Source organism: Siphateles boraxobius, unplaced genomic scaffold (genome assembly GCF_051911475.1).
Source record: "Siphateles boraxobius isolate OS27281-9 unplaced genomic scaffold, OSU_SipBor_1 31, whole genome shotgun sequence".
Taxonomy (NCBI): domain Eukaryota; kingdom Metazoa; phylum Chordata; class Actinopteri; order Cypriniformes; family Leuciscidae; genus Siphateles; species Siphateles boraxobius.
The window spans coordinates 2,843,773-2,866,298 of NW_027508931.1; the positions used below are offsets into that span (position 1 = coordinate 2,843,773).

At 39.8% G+C, this 22,526-nt stretch overlaps 1 protein-coding gene across 3 annotated transcripts in view; it reads right to left on the reverse strand.

Annotated features, from left to right (window-relative positions):
* Positions 1 to 2,386: 2,386 nt before the first annotated feature.
* siah1 (siah E3 ubiquitin protein ligase 1) overlaps positions 2,387 to 22,526 on the reverse strand; it is a 29,240-nt gene continuing 9,100 nt past the window's right edge. Inside the window, exons 1-3 of one of the 3 annotated variants that reach the window (XM_077193342.1) lie at positions 18,028 to 18,871; positions 10,766 to 10,822; positions 2,387 to 4,546 (exon numbers count right to left, since the gene is read on the reverse strand). In XM_077193342.1, coding sequence (XP_077049457.1) covers positions 3,696 to 4,546; positions 10,766 to 10,822; positions 18,028 to 18,124 — 1,005 coding nt within the window. In that variant the 5' untranslated portion in view covers positions 18,125 to 18,871 and the 3' untranslated portion in view covers positions 2,387 to 3,695. Of the gene's footprint in view, positions 4,547 to 7,042; positions 7,712 to 10,765; positions 10,823 to 18,027; positions 18,872 to 22,526 lie in introns of those variants that run through there. The other 2 variants (XM_077193343.1, XM_077193344.1) reach the window with 2 other exon arrangements.

Here is a 22,526-nt window from a genome sequence, read left to right on the forward strand (position 1 = left end):
AGACCAACTTCTGCTAAGAAACAGAGAAATCTTAAGCTTCTCCAGCTCATTTCTATGGATGTTGTCAACACGCTTAACTATGCCAACAGTGATTGGCTGATAGGGGAGGGGTCTCTGTCAGTGATTTAATCACGGAAATATTACAGAACGAGGTATCATGTTGCCATATTCAAATATAGATTTTAAAATGTTGGCAAAGTGTCACTAATTAAACAAGTATATGTTCAGCTAATTGTCAACCTTTGCAGAATAAGCGACAAATGTTTTATAGAAAATGTTCTTGGGGAGCGCGTTCAAATGGTCTATCCAGCTCGAGAGGAGGCATGTATATATGGGGGAGTACTCTGGGTTTGGGCTAAATTCCAAGCTCGGAGCCCTCAATACACTTATTTTACTCTGCTCGATCATTTGTAAGTGTGAACTTGTGAAACTGCCACATGTAATCGGACATTATTTTCTTTTCAAATATTTATTTTGGCTTTTTATGATGGGACAGTGAGTAGACAGGAGGCGAAGGGGGCACAGGATCGAGAAAGATCCAGGAGCCGGAACTCGAACTCGGGTCACCTGAGGTGCCCACAAGCCTATCGGAGCCGTCGATATGAGATTATTTTCAACAATGTTTTATTCGCTCTATCATACAATGCATCGGATTGCCAGCAACAGTTATTTTAGGATTGCTTGTGATTTGGTCAGTAATTTAGGAGTCCCCTTGACTACCCTAACTTTTAGCACTGAAATGCTTTGTGATAAATGTAGGAGTCCTAAAATTAGGACTGACACACCCTTTATTTTTAAGAGTTTCTCCTGAATCAAGTTAAGGGCTACTTTTAGCCTCAAGACGTTTTTTGAATACAGCCCAGATGAATAAATATGATTTCATAGTTTTCCATTTATAATTTACAATAAAAAATACATTAAAAAAAATCACCCAGTGTAGCAGTGCACTAGTTGTCGGTTCTACCAGGACAGATGAAATGCTGTAGAAGTGATTCATCTTGACAACTATTATTATACTATTGCTTGTAGTTGTCATGCACATGATAGTTTGCTATGCTACACTGCAAACAATGCTGACATTTTACCTGCGTTTGGGAGTTATAAACCGTTAATGCATTCTTGTTCTCAATGACATTAATACCTGCATGACAGCTCTGGCCTGAAAACAGAAAACATGTTTGGAAATGTCAAAAGATGTAGACTAACCACTTTCACAGAAGTCGGTCGGGACCACATAAAGGGTAGAAATTTGTGAGAAGCCCTATTTCCCACACAATTTTTAACTTAAAAACAGGTTCTGTTTCAAGAACAGTGTGTAGACACAGCTATAGGCTATTTGTAGGTTGATCTCCCCAAAACAAATAAATGCTGCATCCTGACTAGCAACATAGTCCAACCCCAAACTAATGCTATTGGTTGAGGCAATGTTTGTCCAACAAATGGAAGACAAAAATGTTGCACAAAGCTGAGAATCATTTTGCAACTCCAAATGATATTAGCGACAAAGAAATGACACATTTCAGCATTTAACATTGAGGGAAATCCCCCCAGGATGTTCATGTCATTACCAAAACATCTAAAGCAAGAGCACAATACATGTCATTAATTCTGATCTCAGTAGTACCATAAAAGGAAATATAGAATACAACAATAACTGCCCACTTTGTCAGCAGTCTTGGTTCTGGAAGTTCATTTTCTCCATTAAGATTTCAAAATACTCCTAAAAGTTCTAAGCAATGAACCACCTAGTGCAGATTAAACAACTTAAAGGTCTAAAGGTGCAGTAAACTATTTCGGAGAAACGCTTTTGTAGACCGGACCAAGCACCACAACACTTGTAGCCAATCAACAGTAGGGGGCATGTCCACTCATGCGTTTTCTGTTCTTCCATGTCATTATTTCGTCAACTTATTTTTTTACAAAGCATTACTTTGCTTTTGCTATGAGAGACATAGACTCTTGAATTGCGTGTTCATGCATTTTGGGGGCGGAGCAATGAAGGTGGGGTGTGTTTGGGTTGATTTAAAATGTGAGCAGTTTTTTACAGAAATCGCTTACTACACCTTTAATTTGTGTTGAGAAAATGAACTGCAGCTCATGAAGAATTGCATGACAATAAAAAAAAACTGAATTAACATTATTAACATATTAAACAACATTTTTGAAAAAAAGAGGTTTAAATCAGACTAAAATATTTACACTAAAACGCAGCACACTACAGTTGAAAGGTTGGCTAACATGGACAAAGAAAAGTAATTATGACAAAACATCTAGTTGGTCGAGCACTTGTTTGCTTCACCCATTCTCACCTATTAGGAGAAGGGGGAAACAAATAAAGCCATCATCACCATCAGCTGTAGCTTAGAAAGAGGAGTGAGAAAATGGGTATGAAAAAGATAGATTTATTTACTGGCAAAATAGAACAAAACAAACAATAAAACAAATAAAATTAGAGATCAGGACTAGCAACAGTACAATGTATCCACAGAGATGTTTGGCTTTGCTTCACCCTATCCTTGCAAAAAAAAACAAAAAAAAAGAAATACAGACATACAAAGAACAACAGCAACAAAAATATTGACTTACAAAAAGAGATAAAGAAGACATTGAGGTCTTCTGAAGAACAACACTATCTAAAAACACTGAAGATTAGCCACAAGGTTACAACAGCCTTTTCATTCCATTTTCTTATAAGTCATTACAAAATGATAATTATGACAATATCATTATAACTGTAATAATTGCCACTGTTCCTAGCCTGATATTCAGTGCAGTGCTTACTCCACTGTTTGTAATGGAGGGCTCCCATCTCAGGAAACAAAACTTGTGATCTCATGCGTACTGCACAACTTCAATCTAGCCGTTAAAGAGTTTTTTATATTATAACAAAAGAAGTGTGGCATTGATAAAAAAACAAAAAAACTTGACTATTTTTACAACCTGGCTTGATGTGCGTGTGCCAAGTTATGAAACTTTCCCTTCAAAAACAAACAGGAGAAACACTGCAATGATAGGCAGAAACAAACAACCTCTAAAATGAAATCTGGACTTGGTATAACTAATCCAGTTGTCATGCACCAATTATCAGAACCTTTCTGTATCATACTCAAGGTAGGGAAAATTAGAGGAGGGGAAAGGTGTGGTGGGGGGGAACATAAAACAAAACCTAGTATTTGAACATGAACGTTAGTGTTTTATCTGAACTGAAATGTGAAACGTCTTGGGAAACAAAAACAGAATGAAATGCTCTAAGGGTTGCACCTTTTGAGCAAACCCACCGCAAAATTGATCAATATTCCCAACCGCCATCCAGCTCTGCGTGCTGTTCCTCAAACCCTTGTTCCAAATGCCACATCTGCAAATGTCCATTCCACATACGTGGCTTTCCTATGACTTCGAGGGCAATGAATGTTGCTCTCAAAAATATAGAATACATTAATTATTTAATTTATATAATATTGTAGCATAAAACTGAGAAACCAGGAGTAAAGTCATGTTTGGTTGGATGTGCCACGGTCCAACCAATTACAGTTTTTTTTTATGACTATTTGGAACGTACAACAGCAAAAAGTTCCCTAGGTTAGCTACTCCCCCGTCCCCCAAGCACAACTCAAGGTATCCTGCGGTGTTTTGAAATGTCTGGTTTCATGTTTGTATGTGTGTGTATGTGTTCAAGTATGCACGGCTGTTAGTCCTCAGCACATGGATATGGTGACATTGATGCCCAGGTTGCCATTCTCTGCAAACAGCTGAGCAATGGAGGTGTCAAACACCAGGCAGTCACTGTTCATGATGGCGGTGGCAATGCCCTCATGAATGGAACGTGGCGTCGCCTCCCAGGTGAGCCGCCGCCGGTGGCCGTTCAACTCCAACCGGTAGGCGAAGTTTTCCGCTTGTTTTCGTGTGCCGATCAGCTGCACAATGGCAAAGAACTGCTGGTGGCCGTCATATTTCTCCTGCTTCTCCAGCACGAGCATAAAATGGAAGCCGAAGCATGACTGCATCATGACCCAGTCCACTGCCCCAGGCAAGTTGATGTCTGTGGCCAGGAAGACAATATCCTCACCTTGTAGCGTGGTTATGGACTTGTGCTGGTGCAGCAAGTGAGGCATGACGGCATCGAGAGATCCCTGCCACTTGCAGGAGGCGCCAGGACAAGGGCAAGAGTATGGCCGGAATTCACAAAGCTCCTCGTGTTCAGCCTTGTCTGTATGCGGTAGGGTAACTTCACAGCCTGATGAGGCATACTTGCAGGGGAAAAGCACTGAGTTGGCCACTTTCTCCATGGCCAAATTGCGGATTGACCCAAGTGGGCCTCTGCAGGTGGGGCAGCAGGTGAGTTTGGGCCGGCAGTTGCTACAAACCAAATGGCCGCTCTGGCACTGCAGGATGGGCGGCAGCACATAGTCAAAACAGACAGGACACTCAAATAGGCTGGCGAGGTCACTGTTGGATGCGGTGGTGCCCGACAAGGTTGGGACGCGCTGAGAAGGGGGACACTTAGAGGTTCCTGTGGGCAGCGCTGTGGCAGTCTGGCGACTCATTTCTAAAGAAAAGGAGATAAAGAAGAGAGTTAGCTTGGCTACCAGACAACCATAAAGAAATGGAGGTGCACACATTTACACCCACAACAAGCTAAGCAACTGCATTATGCATGACAGCAGAGATCAACTTGCATCTAATGCACTGTTCTGAGCACTTCTGCTTCAAAGTGGACATTTTAGAATGTAGCCTCAGGGTAAAAATTACCAGTTTCTGCGGATTTCACCAGTATGAACTTTAAAGAGCGATGAAAAAGTCTCAACAGTGCTGTGAGCCAGGCAATGCCTGTTCTCCCTGAGTGGCTCAGATATAGCGGTCTAGTGCCACCGATAAGTCAGACAAGGGCCTCTAGGGAAAACTTGGGGCAGCTATTTCTGGCATGAGTAAAATGCACAGATTTTCACGCCTCACCCTTAAAAAAAAAACCTAGACATGGAGAGTGGACTCAGAAGACCAGAGTGCATGTCTGCTGCAAGAGTGTTCCTATGGCAACAAGCTACTGTAAGAAGTGTGAATGTGTATGGGACAACCTGTGTAGAGAAGTATAGGACTTGGGATGGATTCTTGCCTAATTCATGACAAAAGGAATGGTGAGACCCAACTGTAACACCCTAACTGATATATATATATCCTGCTTCTACACATCAGTTAATAGGAAGCACAAGAGCAACTGTAAATCAGCACCAGGGGGCAAATTAAAAAGACTGATTGCAGATTTAACACAGACATCAATTAAGTGAGGAATAAAGAGACTACAGACCAAAGGAGCAGTGTGGCAGGACCAGACGATAGTAAATCGTCTCACGTGGAGGAATAAAGACAATGCCAGAAAGGAGGGTGGGGGTGAGGATAGACGGCGAGCTGTGCGTGCATGTAGGTGGCTTAGAATTTGCTTGTAAACACATCTGCTGTGATAAAGCCAAGTATTTTCAGCCCCCTCAATGAGCAGCTCTCAAAGTATAACTGATGCCAAAATTAGTCCAAGCACAACAGCTAACACCATGCCCTCAATGTCTTCCTAGGCTTGTAGTCAAAGACTCGGAGATTAGAAATGCCAACAAACAGATAAACATTTGTTTCCAAGTGTATCATTGCAAATCATATGGATTCCTAACATGATTTACACATTTTCCTGGATCAACATCCATTGGTCATGGATAGGGGTGGCACGATCCGCTTTTTTTGCCTCCGATACGGATTCCGATACCTGGGACTCAGTATTGGCCGATACCGATCCAATACTAAAATAATAATTAAAAAAACAGTGCCAAATTACCTAATAAACTGTATCTGTATGCCTCACTGTGGGGAAGAGACTGGGATTATTCTTTTGTTAAAAGGCATCAAAGCTTGACTTAAACATTATTTTCCTTACTTTGTAAAACAATACAGACAAAATATATACTATATAATTAAAATACATTTATTTTAAAATTTTAAGCGCAACTTTTTAATGAATCAGCAACATATGATACATAGATTGGACAGAACAACTAAGGCTATCAATAAACTGCCATTGCGCAAAAGTATTGTAATATGAAAGGCTCCAATTCAGAGCGGCACGAAACCTTATGCGCACCCCGTGCGCAGAATGATGCACTCGAAGCAACATGGAGTCACGGAGCGCAGCGCGTCGCATTGAAAAGTTCAAAGCACAAAAGTAAGATATACATATATTTCTTTATTTATTCATTAGTTTGAGCCTTTTAACAGTTTAAAATTTCAGTTAATGTGCGTGTGAAGAGCAATTATATCGCTCTCTACTCCAGTGTTGTGATCACTGAGGAGTTGTGTTGTGAAAGTAACATGTGAAACTCCAGCACGTTAAAGTCCTTTTATGCAAACCATAGACCTTTATCTACATATCGACAGTATAATAGGAACATTGACTCATCTTGGAGAGAGTTTCATCGTGTTGACTGTTTTACCCGAGCGTGACGCGCTGTTTGAGTGCTGAGAATGAATGACAGCCGCAGCGGAGGGAAGCATTTAGGTGAAGATTAATTTAACGATTTAAATCTGTACCTCACATTAAACTATATGTAATGGCTTCACAAATCTTGGAATACAGTACACGAAAACATTATAGTGCTTTATAATGTTTTTGTGCCTTTTGTGTTGTATAACAATAACATACGTACTATTACGTAGGCTATACAATATCGGATTTGGATGGTCTCGTCTGGCGATACCTGATCAGGCAAATATTGCTAGTATCGGAGCAATACCGATACTGAGTATCGGATCGGCGCACCCCTAGTCATGGAACAACATCCAATCAGAAATCTCAGATTTTAGAAGGGTTAAACTTGTGTTCTTGTATAATTTATTATTGTCCTAGGACCTGTTTTACAATATCATTTGACAGATGTTTGTATCCAGAGCAACAGTGCATTCAGGATATACATTTTTACAAGTTCATGAGAATCTAACCCAAAATCTTGGTGTTAATAGTCTAGCACAATACTGCACTGTTTGAACAACAGGAACACCGTCTTACTTGGACAAGTCACAAGTCATGTTGTGCACATCTGAATGAACCTATGATTCTTGCTTGAGTGCAGGAGGTGTGTGGTCAAATCCCAGACGAGCCCCCAATATCTGTACACATTTTAAAGAAACAATTTACAGGTGACCTGTTAACTTGTTTCAGGTGTGTCCAATCCTGGTCCTGGAGGACCACTCTAAACCAGCTAGTCAAGGTCTTCAGGATTAGTAGAAACTCCACGCAGGTGTATTGGAGCAGTTTGAAGCTAAATTCTGCAGGATGTTGGCCCTCCAGGAGCATGACTGGACAGACTTGGCTTTTGTTGAGATGCGTGTCCATGTCCAGAGGAGATGTCCGATACAATGAGAGAAGCAAAGACAGCCTGTCTGCTTGAAGTTAAGCCAAAGAGATAGTAAGTCAACCTCCCACCACGAAACAGTCGGAGCAGCTGATGGCTGTCGTACATTACTGTTACAACAGTGCTGCTCCATTAAGCTGAGGTTTTAACAACAGCTGAAGTGATGCATGAGTCTCACTAAGAGAAAAAAAAGTGAAAATTAATTGAAAGGGAATAGTTTGAGGGATAGTGCTTGACTTGTGAGAAAGGATTATTTATGGACATTGACTTTTGTAAGTTGGGGTTGGCAGGCAAAATATCCTGCTTCTGCCAAAGCTAAATATATGGGGGGGTGAGTATTCCAACGCAGCATGTTTAAACATCATGTTCTTCATCTCATGAATAGTCTTATCATAAATAACCTTCAAAGTAATAAGCAAGAGTAAATGTCAATGAATTATTAAATCAATGCAATGTTAAAAAGGCTTTATGTCCAGTATGCGTTACTATTTAGGTAAACTATAATGTAAATCGTGATGGTTTGCAATTTGTTTCTCTTTTTAGTCCACTGTGCCAAGAGTAGATTCCCTACACATTTTTAGTGAGTCTAGAAAGCACTGTAGAAAAATTACATGGCACATAAATATAGTAGACTTGGGTTTAAAAAAAAAGAGACAAAGTAGGCAACTTCACTAAGGATTTGTTAAAACTCTAGAAGAAAGCAAAGCGTGGTAAGAGCCCTTGTGGCATTGCTGAATTTTCTATTTGTGAAGTTCTTCATCTGGGAATCAAAAGAACTGTGGTGTGTCTCTTTTCTCCAGCAGTGCTGAGCTGCTATGTCAGTGGAAAGTTTGCAGTCCATCACATATAACAGGAAATCCTGTAACCCCAGAGGAAGTGGTTAGAGCAGACTCGTTGTTAGGTCTTCTAATGGAGTTAGGAAGAACAAAATGCAATGCAACTGGCCTACACTGCACAAGCTGGAGTTTAAAAATGGCACAATGTCCCAGACTGTTATTTTGTGTCTCCGGTAGACAGGTAACTTTAATACATCAGATTAATGGAGCCTCAGCAAAAAAAATCAACATTAATGCTGAGGGTATCATCAGCATTAGTGCAGTGCTGAGTTCAAGCAAGGCAGTTGGACCAAAATACACTGGGTGCTTCTCAATATCCCTCCTTGCTCCCCTCTCCTCCGCCCTCCATCCTATGACCCGGAGACCGATCGAGCTCAGCCATGTTGAAGGACATCTCAATTCTCTAATTACACCGCGAGGAGTCGAGGAACGAGGAGTGAGGAGGCTTCCAGAGGAGTCATGAGCGAGGATACACTGGTGTGTACAATGTGGAAGTGTTTTATCGACTTAACGTGACGCACTATCAATTCTCCTCCCCCTTTACATCGATCGCAATCGTTTTAATTTATACTTTACCTTTGCAGTTTATATAATCCACACATCTCACATATTTCAAAAGGGTATCTTGCTTTATTATTATTTATTATGAATTTCTTAAATAACCAAACTTCAACAACATAAGGGCAGATCCTTTGAGCGCTGCTGATGATGCCGTTAAGTGACACTCGAGTGATCAAGTATTCCAATGTATAAAAAAAGCTGTCTTTTTCTTTCCTCGCAGCCTTCCCTCGCATCCTACAGGGAGTGGAGCTGAGACGCGAGGAAAGGAAGCGAGGAAAGGAAGCGAGGATGCACAAATAAGAAATGAGAAGCACCCTTTAAGTATAATACACTGATCAAAAAGCTCAAAAAGGGCAACACAAAATTTATATAGCTAGCTACTTACAACACATCTGGTTTAATGGCAGACAATCGGAAGCATTACCACCTAAAACCTGTATTATGTACAATGGCACTACTTGCTTGCAATGCTTTGGCCAATAATTTGCACTTCCCAAGAATTTGCATTTGCATACTTGCATCCACTTTGTTTCTGTAACCTTTGACTAAAGAATACTGTGCAGTTTAAGCCGACCCAATACTAAGACCTACTGAGTAAACAAAGCTTTTGATCACAAGGACCACCATCTATCTGTGAAGCTGTAAATGCATATTATATAAGTGTGCATCTCACCTTTCAAAGTTTTGCATAGATAAAGTGAGAATTCTAAAAAGAGACCTCTAGCCTAAAATATCTTAAAATATTTTAATAAAGCTTGTTACAATTTTGTAACTTCATTACTTCAGTAAAATAAACATTTGAAACAATTAGGACAATATATGGAAAAAAAGATTGATGTGTAGAAAAAAAAAAACTAGGCCTATTTTAATCAGTTTTGCATCTTAAAATTTCTATTTAAATGCAACTATGAAATTGGTCCAAACATAACATGATTATTTGTAAGCTATTGCCAGATGTTAAGATTAAAGAAAGTCATTTTCAATGGCACTTGCTAAACTAACTACTGCTACAAACATCTACATTAATTAAACACTTGAATACACTTGATGCCAGACTCCATGGAGATGTTTGTGGTCAAGAGCTTTGTTCACTCAGTAGGTGTTACCATCTGAAGTCAGTTCTCAAAATGGATAATAAAAGCTTTGTGGGCCATTTAAATTTAGGATTAAAGTTTGACTAGCTCTTTCACTTTCTCTATGAGGCTTATATGTGCTATGGAAACAAGCTTGTACAGTTAACATGTATGACTGCAGAAGGGTTTTGTGGGATGTATTCTGGGATACGTTCCAATAAAATGAACTGCTTTTGGTCTAGTTTAATTTGTAAACCGCGTTCTGGAACAGTTCTCTGGAAGAAGCCCTTCTAGATTTGATGGAAGGCACAGATACCCTGTCTTGACTAGGTCTCACTTGTAAAAGAGGTTTTAACCTCAATGTGACTTTCCTAGTTAAATAGAGGTTAAAAAAAAGAAAAGAAAAAGAGGTTCAGTATTCAGGGCTCTGGTGGATGAAAAGATTAAGGCCAAGGAGATGGTAGCGTGATGTGGCCCACAAGGGAACGTTTTGGTAGGGATGGGTCACTCTGCAATGTCTAATGGTTCTGCCTGTGGTAACAGGCTCAGAGGGAATGGGAGTTTGATAGTACAGATCTGACCAGCTATCCAGATGGGGACTGAGTAAATGCATGCACAAATCCTTATTTATCTTTCCTCTGCCACTTCTCCATTCGCTTCACTAAGAAGCCTTCCACATCCCCATGAACTCAAGCTAAAGTAAACATCAGCTGAAAATGAACTGAAGCATCACAGCCAAAAAATACCCAACCCTGTTGCAAGTTTCAACGAACCTACATTTCCAAAAAAAGCCTGCACATTGGCAGAGGATTCTGCCTAGCTTACCCCAAAAAGTGTGAGTGAGTTCTGTTTACTGTTATTGTATTTTCAGAACATGCACAGTGAGAACATAAAACTGAATACTTGCCTTCGTCCATATGATTCCCAAGTACGTCTTTCTTTTTTCCTTGAAATGTGTGGACCTCTGGAAAGAGAGAGAGGTTTTGTTAGTTTTGTAAAATGCATAGATGGATCTGGACTTTTTTCATTGTCTTTTTTCCAACTGCTTTCCTGGTTTATTTTACAATTAAAAAAGGTTTTCCCCAAATAATAAAGACAGGTGAAAATCAAGTCTCACCGGTAGTCAGTGCAGGAAAGAATCAGAATCAGAATCAGAAAGAGCTTTATTGCCAAGTGTGCTTGCACACACAAGGAATTTGTTTTGGTACTGAGGCTTCCAGTGGACTATACAAATACAAATACAACATGAAACATGAAACATAATACTACAAATTATAAGAATAAAAAAAAAAAGCAAGTTAAGCAAAAAGAAAGCAAGTTAACTTGGTCATTGTGTAACCCCCAAAAAAAGGTTTTTCGTGCTGTTAAAGTGTCATTAAGTTCCTACGTCAACTAAACTACTTAAGTGTTCCAAATAGGGCTGGGACGGTTACCGCAATACCGCGGTCACGTGACTCAAACCGCGGGTCTGAGCTCGTCACTGTCATCACCGCAAAAAAAAAAAAAAAATTAAATAACCTTGGCCTGCACATGTGTGCACGTTGTGTCTAATGACATGGATTCATTGATTCTAATGACATGGATTATGTCTAATGATATGATATGGTGGCTTACATGGATTCAAGGTTTTCTAAACAAAACTTATCAAAAGATGGAGCAAATCCGATCTTTCACGAGTTGAGGAGCGCAATGTTTCATGACACATCATAACATTCCATTCCTATTAGAGATGCGTGGATGGGCCATTATTATTTTATCCGCAACCGCATCACAAAACTCATCATCTGTCCGCCATCCACCCGCACCAACATTTTTTGATCAATTTTCGAAACCGCATCCGATGCGCTGACTGTTTTAAGGTCTATGAGCAATGCGAGGCGCTGCTGTCGCGAGGCTAGAAAGCTCTTGGCTGTTCTAAAAAGATCCAATGCAGCAAAGATATTTAAAGGCTAAAGTCCCTAGTATATTGGCTATGTTGTATCCCCAGAATATCAGCAGTTCATCAGCAGTGAACTCAGTCTCCGATCGGCGCACAGGGATAAATATATATAAATAAATAGCCTATAACGCACATCGGCAAACCTGACCTTACCTGACTAGGCTACTGTAGACTAAAATGTTATCATTTCGTTTTGAATTTTGTTTAAAAGTAGACATTTAGGCCCAGCCTACGCCGAGTTTCGGTTCATTTGAGACTAACTCCAGTTCACCCGCAAGAGATCGCACCCGCGCTTCCATGTCCTCCTGATTATATGTCTGCTATTTGCTTCTTATTTCTTAATTACAGGCAATTAGTTAATGAAACAGTGATTAAAATTAAGGTACAATTTATACAAAATGAAATTTAATTTAAAGAAAGGCTTTCTACAAAACAAAACTTAATAAAGTGGTCAAAATCCTTTCTGACCCATCTTATGATTCTATCTTACTCATGCTGTTCACTCTTCATATAATCGACATAGATTAAATAAAAAATAACACTATATTATGTAAACATAAATATGGAGTATAATATTTGTAATTAAGACATGTTGCAATAGGTGTTCTTTCATTTCCAATGTGAACATCATAATGTATTCTCCTGAAAATGATGAATTCAATGCGAATGTATCTGAGAATGTTCTTAAATAAGGGAATCTATTCAGTGATTGGTTCATGCCAAATTACTGCTTGATGAAAATTTGACTTTCAAATTGTGCTAGTTTTTTTTCGGATGTAGGTGACAATATTTAACTAAGTCTGTCTAGCAGAAACGACTTCTGGTGCGTGCGCGAAAGGCTATCGTGGGTGGGGGGGTTGGGGGGGGGGCTGGCTATTTAAAGCGGTTTACCGCCATACCGCGGGAAAATCTTGCTTTTCAACCACGGTTAGAAAAAATCCATACCGCCCCAGCCCTAGTTCCAAATGCTTCTTATCAACAAAGCATCCTTCTAAGACAAGAATGACTTTCTAAACGCCAACACCTTTGTTTTTTCTATAGCAACTGTGCAATAGAGTATAATAACAGAAGACTCAATGAAGCCGGGAACAATACAAGTAAAAAACAAGTAAAACAGATATTTCCTCATACCGGGATGTTGAGAGAAACAGACACACCCGTCTAACAGACCTCCTTTTAGTGCCCCTATGAATACAACTAGGACTGGGCGGTACACCGAGTTTGTACGATATATTTTTATAAACGATACAGAATGAGGCCTTACTATGTATATCAATATAAGTTAGTTTGGTATTACGAGCACATCTGAAAACTAGCGGAGGACAGCTGAGTGAGCAGCTGCGGGGAAAGTGCATTATCCAAATTGTCCTAAACATGAGTTATGCTTTATATTATTCAAAATAACTCATAAGATATAGTTAACGCATGTAGTTCAACGCAGCTAGCCCCGTCACATGCTCTGACAGAGATTTGTACTGTTTATTGCATTTAAGATGGCCGTTTTTCCTCGGTGCATAACCAACATTTACAGATGGAGAATACATGGAAATGTAAAAGTCATGCAAATATTTCCATTTTGGTGTCAGGAGTGGACGAGCCTTTTGCAAGCAAGTCTCCGCTAAACTACATTTTGCATAAATATTTGTTAAAAATATGTAGAATTTTAAACCTACAAATAAGTGTATTTTTATTATAGCAGTGACTGTAAATTGACTATTATAATGGGGTAATCAAATGTAGGCTAATTTAACAAATACCCTGTGCTTTTGTTTTGATTTATTTAAATTTTTTTGATGTAGCAATTCTAAAATATGCTTTAAAAAACTTTTTTTGTTTGTTTTAACCCTTTTTTGCACATATAGCATAGCCTACATGGTTACTCACATTTTAACCATATATTTGTTTGCATAGCCTTCAACATTAACATTGTAAGACAACATTAGGCAGTATGTGATTTTTTTTTAAATTCAAATAGAAAAAGTCAAAAATACAGTTGTTTCTCCATTCAGGCAAGAAAAGAAAAAGAAAAAACTCTGACCATATTGCCCAGCCCTAAATACGTTTTTATCTTTTGTAATGTGAGCCCCTATTAAAGCAGATACTCACAGTGGGCAGGACTAATGCAGAGCACAATTCCGGTTGGGCTTCACATTGATTTCTCCACATCAGGCCACACTTCAATATTTCATCAGAAGCCATTCAGAATGGAAGGACGATCAATATGCATTAAAGTATCTGGTAAAATTATTCAGCAGATTAGGTGGTGTCGAAGTCCAAATCTGGCAGATGGTCAATAGCATGGATCAGCATGACCAAAAGCCAACAGGGACTTAAAAGCTGAAAACTCAATTTTGTTTTGATATCAACATTTGTAATTGACTTAGCTGCTAGTATGAGAACATCATGACAACATCAAGTTTATGAAGCCTTTCACAAGTCGTATAGTGATCGTTCTGAATCTCAGGACCAATTCTATGTCATAAAACTAATGCAGTCATTTAGCCACCAGCGAAAACCTTTGGCATGAAAAAATTAAAAATGTGCGATGAGGTAAAGAAATATAAATGTATTGTGGGTAGTTAGTACAAATGGACATGCATATTTTTTTGAAAAATGTAGGTAACATTTATATTTCTTGTAGGGGATTCTAGTAAGCGAAAGTGTATGCTTTCAGGTGCTGTAACTAGCCACTAGTTTTAATCAAAATTTAATTTCAATGGAAATTAATAAAATAAAAACATTTTATTTGAAGAAATAAAAAATTAAACTGAAAAATAAAAACATATTTCTCTATAAATGACATTTAGAAAAGTGTCATTGAGATCCAAACAAATTTTGCCTTTTTTCAATCTGATTTTCAAAAAATAAACAGATTTAATTAATTTAATGAAATTCTAGCTATTCAGTTACTGGAGAGGCTTTCCTTGCGTCTCAAAATTGCATAATACAATTGACAATTTGAAATTGACAATAAAAAGCAATATATTCTTTAGCATTATTTACGTATTCATATTTTAAAAATATTTGAATACCAAGGTAGTCGACATGATTTTATTGTCTCTTGATGTACAAGCCACAGAAACACATGTTCCTCCTGTCTGTGAGTCATAGTTCCCTGAGCAGGCAGACGAGTCACAGCATGCCCTCACTGTACCGTCCCCCTTTAGTGTTCACAACACTTTACAGTCCACACCAATTCCAAACACATGCATGTATAATCCTAGTATGCACTACTACACTACTAAGAGTGAACAGAAAAGCACCGCTGGGTACAAGACGCTGGAACAATGCATACGGTATGTCTGATGACAGCTCCATTGAAGTTACCCTTGCATGCCATAGACTCAAACTATGACAACAAACACACACCTAGACAAAGAAAACAAAATCAAGGATGGGAGGGTTCTCAACATTTTATAACAGAGAAAAGAGAGTGTTGTCTCTCAAAACAGACAACTTTTCCTTCGTCTACAGTAGAAAGCATAGGAATGTAACCAGAAGCCCAAAGAAAACAAGGTTTGTGTCAAAATGTCTGTGTTTTTTGGTACATACTCTATACATGAATATCAGATGATGTCACCAACGTCTCCTCACTGACGTCACTCAATTCTAAAACTTGTCTTCCGCCATCTTGAGTACCTGATTCGGCAAGATCGATACGTCAGTCGCAAAGGAACTAGAGCTTATTCTCTGGCCGAGCCCGAACTTGCGGGCCGATATTTCCCGTCACTATCCTTGGGCGGGCCCTTGATCTAGAGATGTGCACTCCCAATGCAAAAGAGTGCGGTGCGGGACTAGATTTGATGGCCGAGTGCGAGCGGCAATGCACTCGCTGTGTGTGTGCGCGTTGCACGGAGAATAAAACGATTTGCGGGACTCCCGCAAACTAGAAATATCTATGAATAAAACATAAAAACTGATACATTTTTGCAGAAAAGCAACAAGAACTAAAACAAAATAGAAACGATTTACAGGCCAGAGTTTCCTTTTAAAACACGTTTGCAGCGTTGAGCGATGTAGCCAATCACAGACATACGTGTTGATTTCTTCAACGCAAAGGCCAATCAGAAGCATTTAAGATAGACTCCCCTTCACTGCTCAAAACAGACTTTTTGTTCAGAGCTCTGTATGCTGACAAATCCACTAATTGTAACAAACAAAGTGTATATATTATGAAAGATTCATTGTGCAGTCAGCTTTAGTGGTCGACCGATATATCGCCACGGCCGATATATCGGCCGATATTTGGCTTTTTTAAAAATATCGGGATCAGCCGATAAGTCTTTCTGATTGGCCGATGTGTTGGAAGCGGGACTTTTATTTTGCTGGGCGGCGCTGAGAACACCAGCACCAGAGGAGAACGGCAGCACCTGATCACACAGCGCTCACTCACATTCTCCGTCTTCATTAGTTTACGATCTCTGTCAGTCAGATCTAATACTTTGTTAGACAGAACCGGTGGCTGCAGAACTGGTCAAAGAAAGTAAATGGTATTCGAAAAAGTAATACGTTTGCTTTTATATTATTTGTAACCGAAAAGGCAAACAATCAGCCTAAAATACTTTCTCATTTACCGTCAACATTCAGCAAATGCGCATCTACATAATTTAAACAAATCTCTGAATATCAAATAAACATTTAATTTCACAAACCTTGCAGATTTAATCGAATCCAGCTGTGATATCTTGTGAAGTGTGCATTTGTAGCCTGCATAAACGTGTTCCTGCGAGTGACAGTCCGTGCGAAGTGAGTGAATGCGAACAGAACATCAGCTTCACAGGAGAACCGATCGAAACACTTTAAATCCTTCATTTTAAAATATGCTGTGCTATATCCAGTCAGTGGCCCACTGTGTCATATTCATGTCGTTTTCACTGTGTGCTGTATGTAAAATTAGCGTTTATTAATTACCAGATTACTGAGTGCCCTGTTACAGTGTTTACTTCCTTTTTATTCACATATTCATATATTTTTAAACAATTACTTTATTTGTGAAAAATTCTGTAATAGGATTGCAGATTCAAGAAGTTGCCATCTAAAGTATAGGGCCTAAGCATGTTTATTTTAAAGATTTTTAAATATGTATTAAATTTATCAAATATTGATTTATATAAATATAAAGTGTGTGTCTGTATGTATATATATATATATATATATATATATATATATATATATATATATATATATAGGCTTTATATCGGCCACCCTGCTCTCTAAGATATCGGCATCGGCCATCAAAAAACCCATATCGGTCGACCACTAGTCAGCTTAATTGATATTAACAGAGATGTGAGATCGCGATTAACTGATGTCAGCTTTTTAGGAATTATTAAGGGAACGCACTTTGCGCGCATTCAGTCAAAATCCTTCAATCATATCATGCCCAAGCATGCCCGCAGCTGGTTGCTTTTATGTTATAACAGTGGTTTGTGTGTGCAAACTCTCTGTGCAGTGTTCATGTTGTCTGTGGTGAGTGGATGTAAATGATAATGAGCTTACGCTAGCTTAGGGGTGTGCGATATCACGATTTATGATCGTGGATTAAAATATATCCACCATCTGCTTTTGAAGAAATGTCGTAGTATCGTGCATTCTATCAGTTGCAGTTCTGGCGCCTCCGTAGCAACATAGGCTACAACGCGACGTATATTCACATCAAATGTTAACGCAAAGGAACGGGACAATGCAGTTCACATAAGTTCATTATTTGCATGTGCTAACAAGTCATTCACGTGTTGATGCGCGGTTCTAACGAGCGCTTTTCTGAGTGCGTACACCTGAAGCGCACGCGCAGTAAGCCTGTCTAACAACAGCGACAGGTTACTGAACGAAGTTATCTTTCTAGTCTTATTGCGCGAATACTGTCAAATACACACAGAGTTTACATAAACAAAGTTGGTTATGTATAAAGTGAAACAAACAGAGAAAATCTGCTTCCTAGCTAATGAGCTAATGCCGTCAGTATTGTAGACAGTACTCGGCAGGTACTCAAGATGGCGGCAGTCAACTGGTAAAAGAGCGGATGACATAAGAGGTCATGTGACTGATATTCATGTATACAATGAAAGTCAATGGGGCCCAATGTTGCTTTGAACTCCTTTGACTTTCATTGTATGGACAAAACAGTCTTTGGCTAACTTTAACACAGTGAATGAGAGACGAATGAAATGGCCTGCCTCTTACAGGTGAGTTAGTGGTGGTAGTAAACAATGAGAGCATATTTCTGTTACCTTTAGGTTTACTAGCAGTTCGGGCCGCAATGCAAGAGAAGAGCTTGAGCACTCCCTTCCATGAGTACACAGGCTGTAGTCTAACCGTAGCAGACATGGGGAGCAGATTGACTCTTCATCATACTCTTTACATAAAAACAAAAGGTCCCATAAGACAGAGTTCCTCCTTTCCAGTTTCAATCGTTTTCCTACAGTCTCATTCTAATGACACCGCAAGATAGAAACACGGCTCCAACAGGTCGCCTAGGGGCACTGTAAGGTATCCCTACCACCAACCCCTCCAAAGGAGGAATGGCTGAGTCCCGAACACCAACACACTCGGGCAATTTGCACAGTACCAGCAGCCGTTCCTTAAAGTGGAGAGCAGGAGATTTCCTTTTTAAAAGACTTGCTTTTTAGTAAAGAACAGCTCAGGATGAGTACAAAGAAAGTACGGGAAGTGGGGGAGAAAAAAGGATTTGGTGTAATCTAGGAATGTTACACAAGTAGATCCAGTTTCCAGCGTCTGGAAGGAGACTTAAGCAGCAATCCCAGGGAAGAGGGAAAAAACTAAAAACAGGGTTAAGGAGTCGAGTTGATCGGGTTTTCCTCCCTTTAAAAGCACATTCCAGGACTCGTTTGAGAAAGACCATTCCCATGACTTTCAGAATACCCCGTCAACTCGGCAAGTGAAGACGGGGAAGGAAGAAACATGCTGTTGCACAGAAGAGCGAACTCTCAGAACGACCGCAGAAAGAAGGAGAGTCCCGCCTGCACCGTCACCACTGTTGCCTGTGGGTTGAGGAGTCAAATGCCAGTCTGAAGTCAGCATGCTCTCTCTCTGTCTCTCTCTCTCTGAGGACTAGGAGTGGGACCGGTTCATGAGCCCAGCAGTGTCAGATTACACAGCTCCTCCTCCTGCCGCTGCCTTTATTCATGTCGACCAGACAAAGAGTCTTTACAGCACGGCACCTCTACGACAGCCGGCAACTTAAACAAAACACTCCACAATTACACACGCTGCTCATAAACGGCACTGACAAAACCACAAAAGCATAAAAATGCTGATTTATCGGCACTTTAATGTCTTTGAGCATAGAGAGGGAGAACGTGGCACATTACAACAAATCCAATATCGCCAGTCTTAACTGCTATAAAGAAGCTCATAGTGTAGAGCCACATCATACACCACTAAGTATCACCTATCAACACTACCCAAAATACCCCAGCACATGCACACATGCTTAGAATGAGGCTGATTAAAACAATCTGACCTTTCTGCTCTTGAAACTGACATTAAGGCCCAGACGGTGGCCTCATATCAACGTTTCAGTGTGACACTACAAGGCTCTGACCATCTCTTGTGACCTTTGGTCCCTTACCTTCGTCAAAAAATGCCCAGCAGATTTAACTAGCGATAACATGACAACCAAAAAATTAAATTGCACAATGCAGTGCTCATGAGACCTCTTATTAAAATCCTTGCCATTATAGCCACAGCAAATAGTGTTCATCTTCAGACAGTCTAACATCTGTCAATCATAGAGCTGTTAAATACTAACAAAAGAAATGAAAGCCTTTCAAATTATCAAAGACCATTTGCCTTTTGTTCCAGTGTTGCTACATTATTATTTGAAAGGGCAGATGTGACGGGTCACGCATGTAAAAAGGGTTTTGCCTAGTCCTGCCTCACGTGTGACTGAAACCCCTGCAGGCATCCAGCTCTGAGGTAAAGGTGCTTTTTCTAATTTCTCACCAATTTGTCTACACGGAAAAAAATCTTGCCATGTCTTAGGCAAGAAAAAAACAAAAAAAACACAAATTAAATTTGTCCAACAACAAACATTGAGGTACCACTACCATCGTAGTGGTTTTGTGCGCTTGAACGCCATGGCAATGTACAACACAAGGTGCCTCACACGGGAAACACTTAACGTAACCTTAAATGCGCGCAAATAACGCAAATCAAGCAAGCTAGAATGCACAGGCCACGAAGTGTTGGCGAAATAACACATTAGTGGATAGGATAGTTATTTCGAGCAAAAAACTTCTTGCACAAAATAAATTCAAGCACTTTCAAGGACCTGCATCTATTCTATGCATGTTTATTTTCAAAAACTTTCAAGGACACGTGATCTGTAACTCTGGATCTAGGCCTATTATTTTACTTAAAAACTCATAAGATGCAAAGTACAATAATTTAAAAAATAAATAATTCAATGCAAACTGTAAAACCAGACGATTACAGTTCATCTCTGGAAACAAACACACCACGTGCTCCACATTGCCCCCACAGGCCCAGATCATATGCTGACAGCAAGATGTTTTGTTAATGGTACAAATCTGCAATCAACGCAGAACAAGCACTTGTAAACAAAAGGGCTGAGGGCAAGGCAGAGATTCTACCCAGTATTACCATCTAAATTAAGACTCAGACATGATATTTCCATGCAGGTCATTGTGCTCCGGGTAGAGTAAACACCAGAGCTCCTCTCGAATGCAAAACAAGTTTCCAGTGGAAAATAATATAGGATAATAAAAAAAAAACACACACACACACACACACACGTTACTATGAAACCCACAATCACCAATACAGTTGTTTTGCATGAGAAATGGCTTTTGCCCTTGCTAAGTCTGCCTAAACGAATGGCCTTTACACACAAGGACATTGTAAAGTGCATGAACTGACAGCAGGTCATCCACAGCCTTATTTCAGTAGGGTTTGGTATTGTTTGGGTTTCTTACAATACCGGTGCCAAATCGATACTTTTTAAACAGCCTCAAACAATACTTAAAAAAAAAAAGTCACAAAACAACAGTGGATTACATTAAACTTAATATATTGTTCAATTTAAAGAATTTTTTTATCAAAAAGCTGTTCTTTAAAGTATACTTAAATATGTAAATATGTAAATTTGTTGCGTTTTGTATTTACTTACAGTAAAACCAAAGCCAACGCGATATTTGCGTTTATTTTTCCTAAGACTATGCCCTTCCTGTTTTACACGTTGTGCATGTGTATTAAATGTTAAGTTAATATTAACAAGCCGTTGATCATGGTGATTTGTACAGACAGATGAATAAACAGACAGTGACAGACATTTGCCATGTCAAAGGAAAGTAAAAATCTGTCATCTTTTTAACGTTTAAGGGTACTTTCCATGAATGGCGTCAGCTGGTCAATGCATTATATCAATGGCAATGTACAAAAACAAAATACTGACAACACACATGCTTTCTTTCTCAACTTTTTATTTTTACTTAATGCATAAACGACTGTTTATAAGGTTGCAAAGACATTTGAGTTACGATCGGGATCAGCTATTACTTCTCAAATCAACTGAGGATGAGGCGTTGACAACCGACTACATGGGAGCAGGTCACTGTCATACTCCCTTGATGGCTAATGTCCCCAGCCAACTGTGACGGTTTCCGTAAACGATGCTTCGTGCAAAAAACGCCACCGGAAAAGAGGATGCTGTGGAGTCATCGCTATTAAACTTAGGATGCTCCTGGCAATAAATCGGAGGTCTGCGTGTCCAACTGCTACACTGTGCCAGGCCGCCTCCTACGACCAGTTTGTTTCCCGGCGTGCCCTGGAGGGATCGTGTGGATGGATAGATTCAGCTGATTGTGCCGAACTTTTCCTAAGTGGTGCGATTGATCATTCCACCACGCAGTCAGGGGAGAGGCGTGGATCATACGAACCTCCGTTGTTTTCGCCACGAGAAGTCACTTTAAGGAATTAGTACCAATAAAGCTGGGGCTGACAAACGCTTGCTCGTTCGTTAACAAAACTTTCATTTTTAATGATTTTATTGTGACAAACAATCTAGACTACTTCTTTATATCAGAATCCTGGCTTATGGTAGAAGATTGCTCCCCGATTTCTGAACTTTTGCCCAGGGCTTTATGTATTAACTCTCCTCACCCTGTTGGTCGAGGGGATTAATGACTATACCTAAAAAAAAAAAATTCAATGTCAGATACTCCCGGTTGAACCTCTATGTGGCGAACAGGACGGCCGAGGGACGTGAGAGAACGGCGTGAGGCCGGTGGTGCGATTGCTAATGAGCAACACCTGTGAAGCACACCGGTCTCGCATCTCTCGCAGAGGAGCGGAAGCATAAAGGAGGAGCGACGACGATGATCGAGAGAGGAACAGGCATGTGTTTTAGTTGTGTTTTGTATTTGTATTTTATTTTATTTTAGCCAGCAGTCGTCCGCGAGGGGCTGCTGGCAGTTATGTTTATTTTCGGTAGCCAGCAGTCGTCCGCGAGGGGCTGCTGGCGGTATTTTGGTTTGTTTGTTTTATTTTAAATAAAGTTTATTTTGATTGTTCGCCGGTTCCAGCCTCCTTCTTACCTGAACATTGCTACACTCTACAAAGCTTTGAACTTCAACTGTTTCAAATTACAGCTACAAACCCTGTGACGGTCGGCTTAGTTTATCGGCCTCCGAAACCAGATAGAATGTTTGTCCAGGAATTTACAGATTTGCTAAGCGAAATGCCTGCT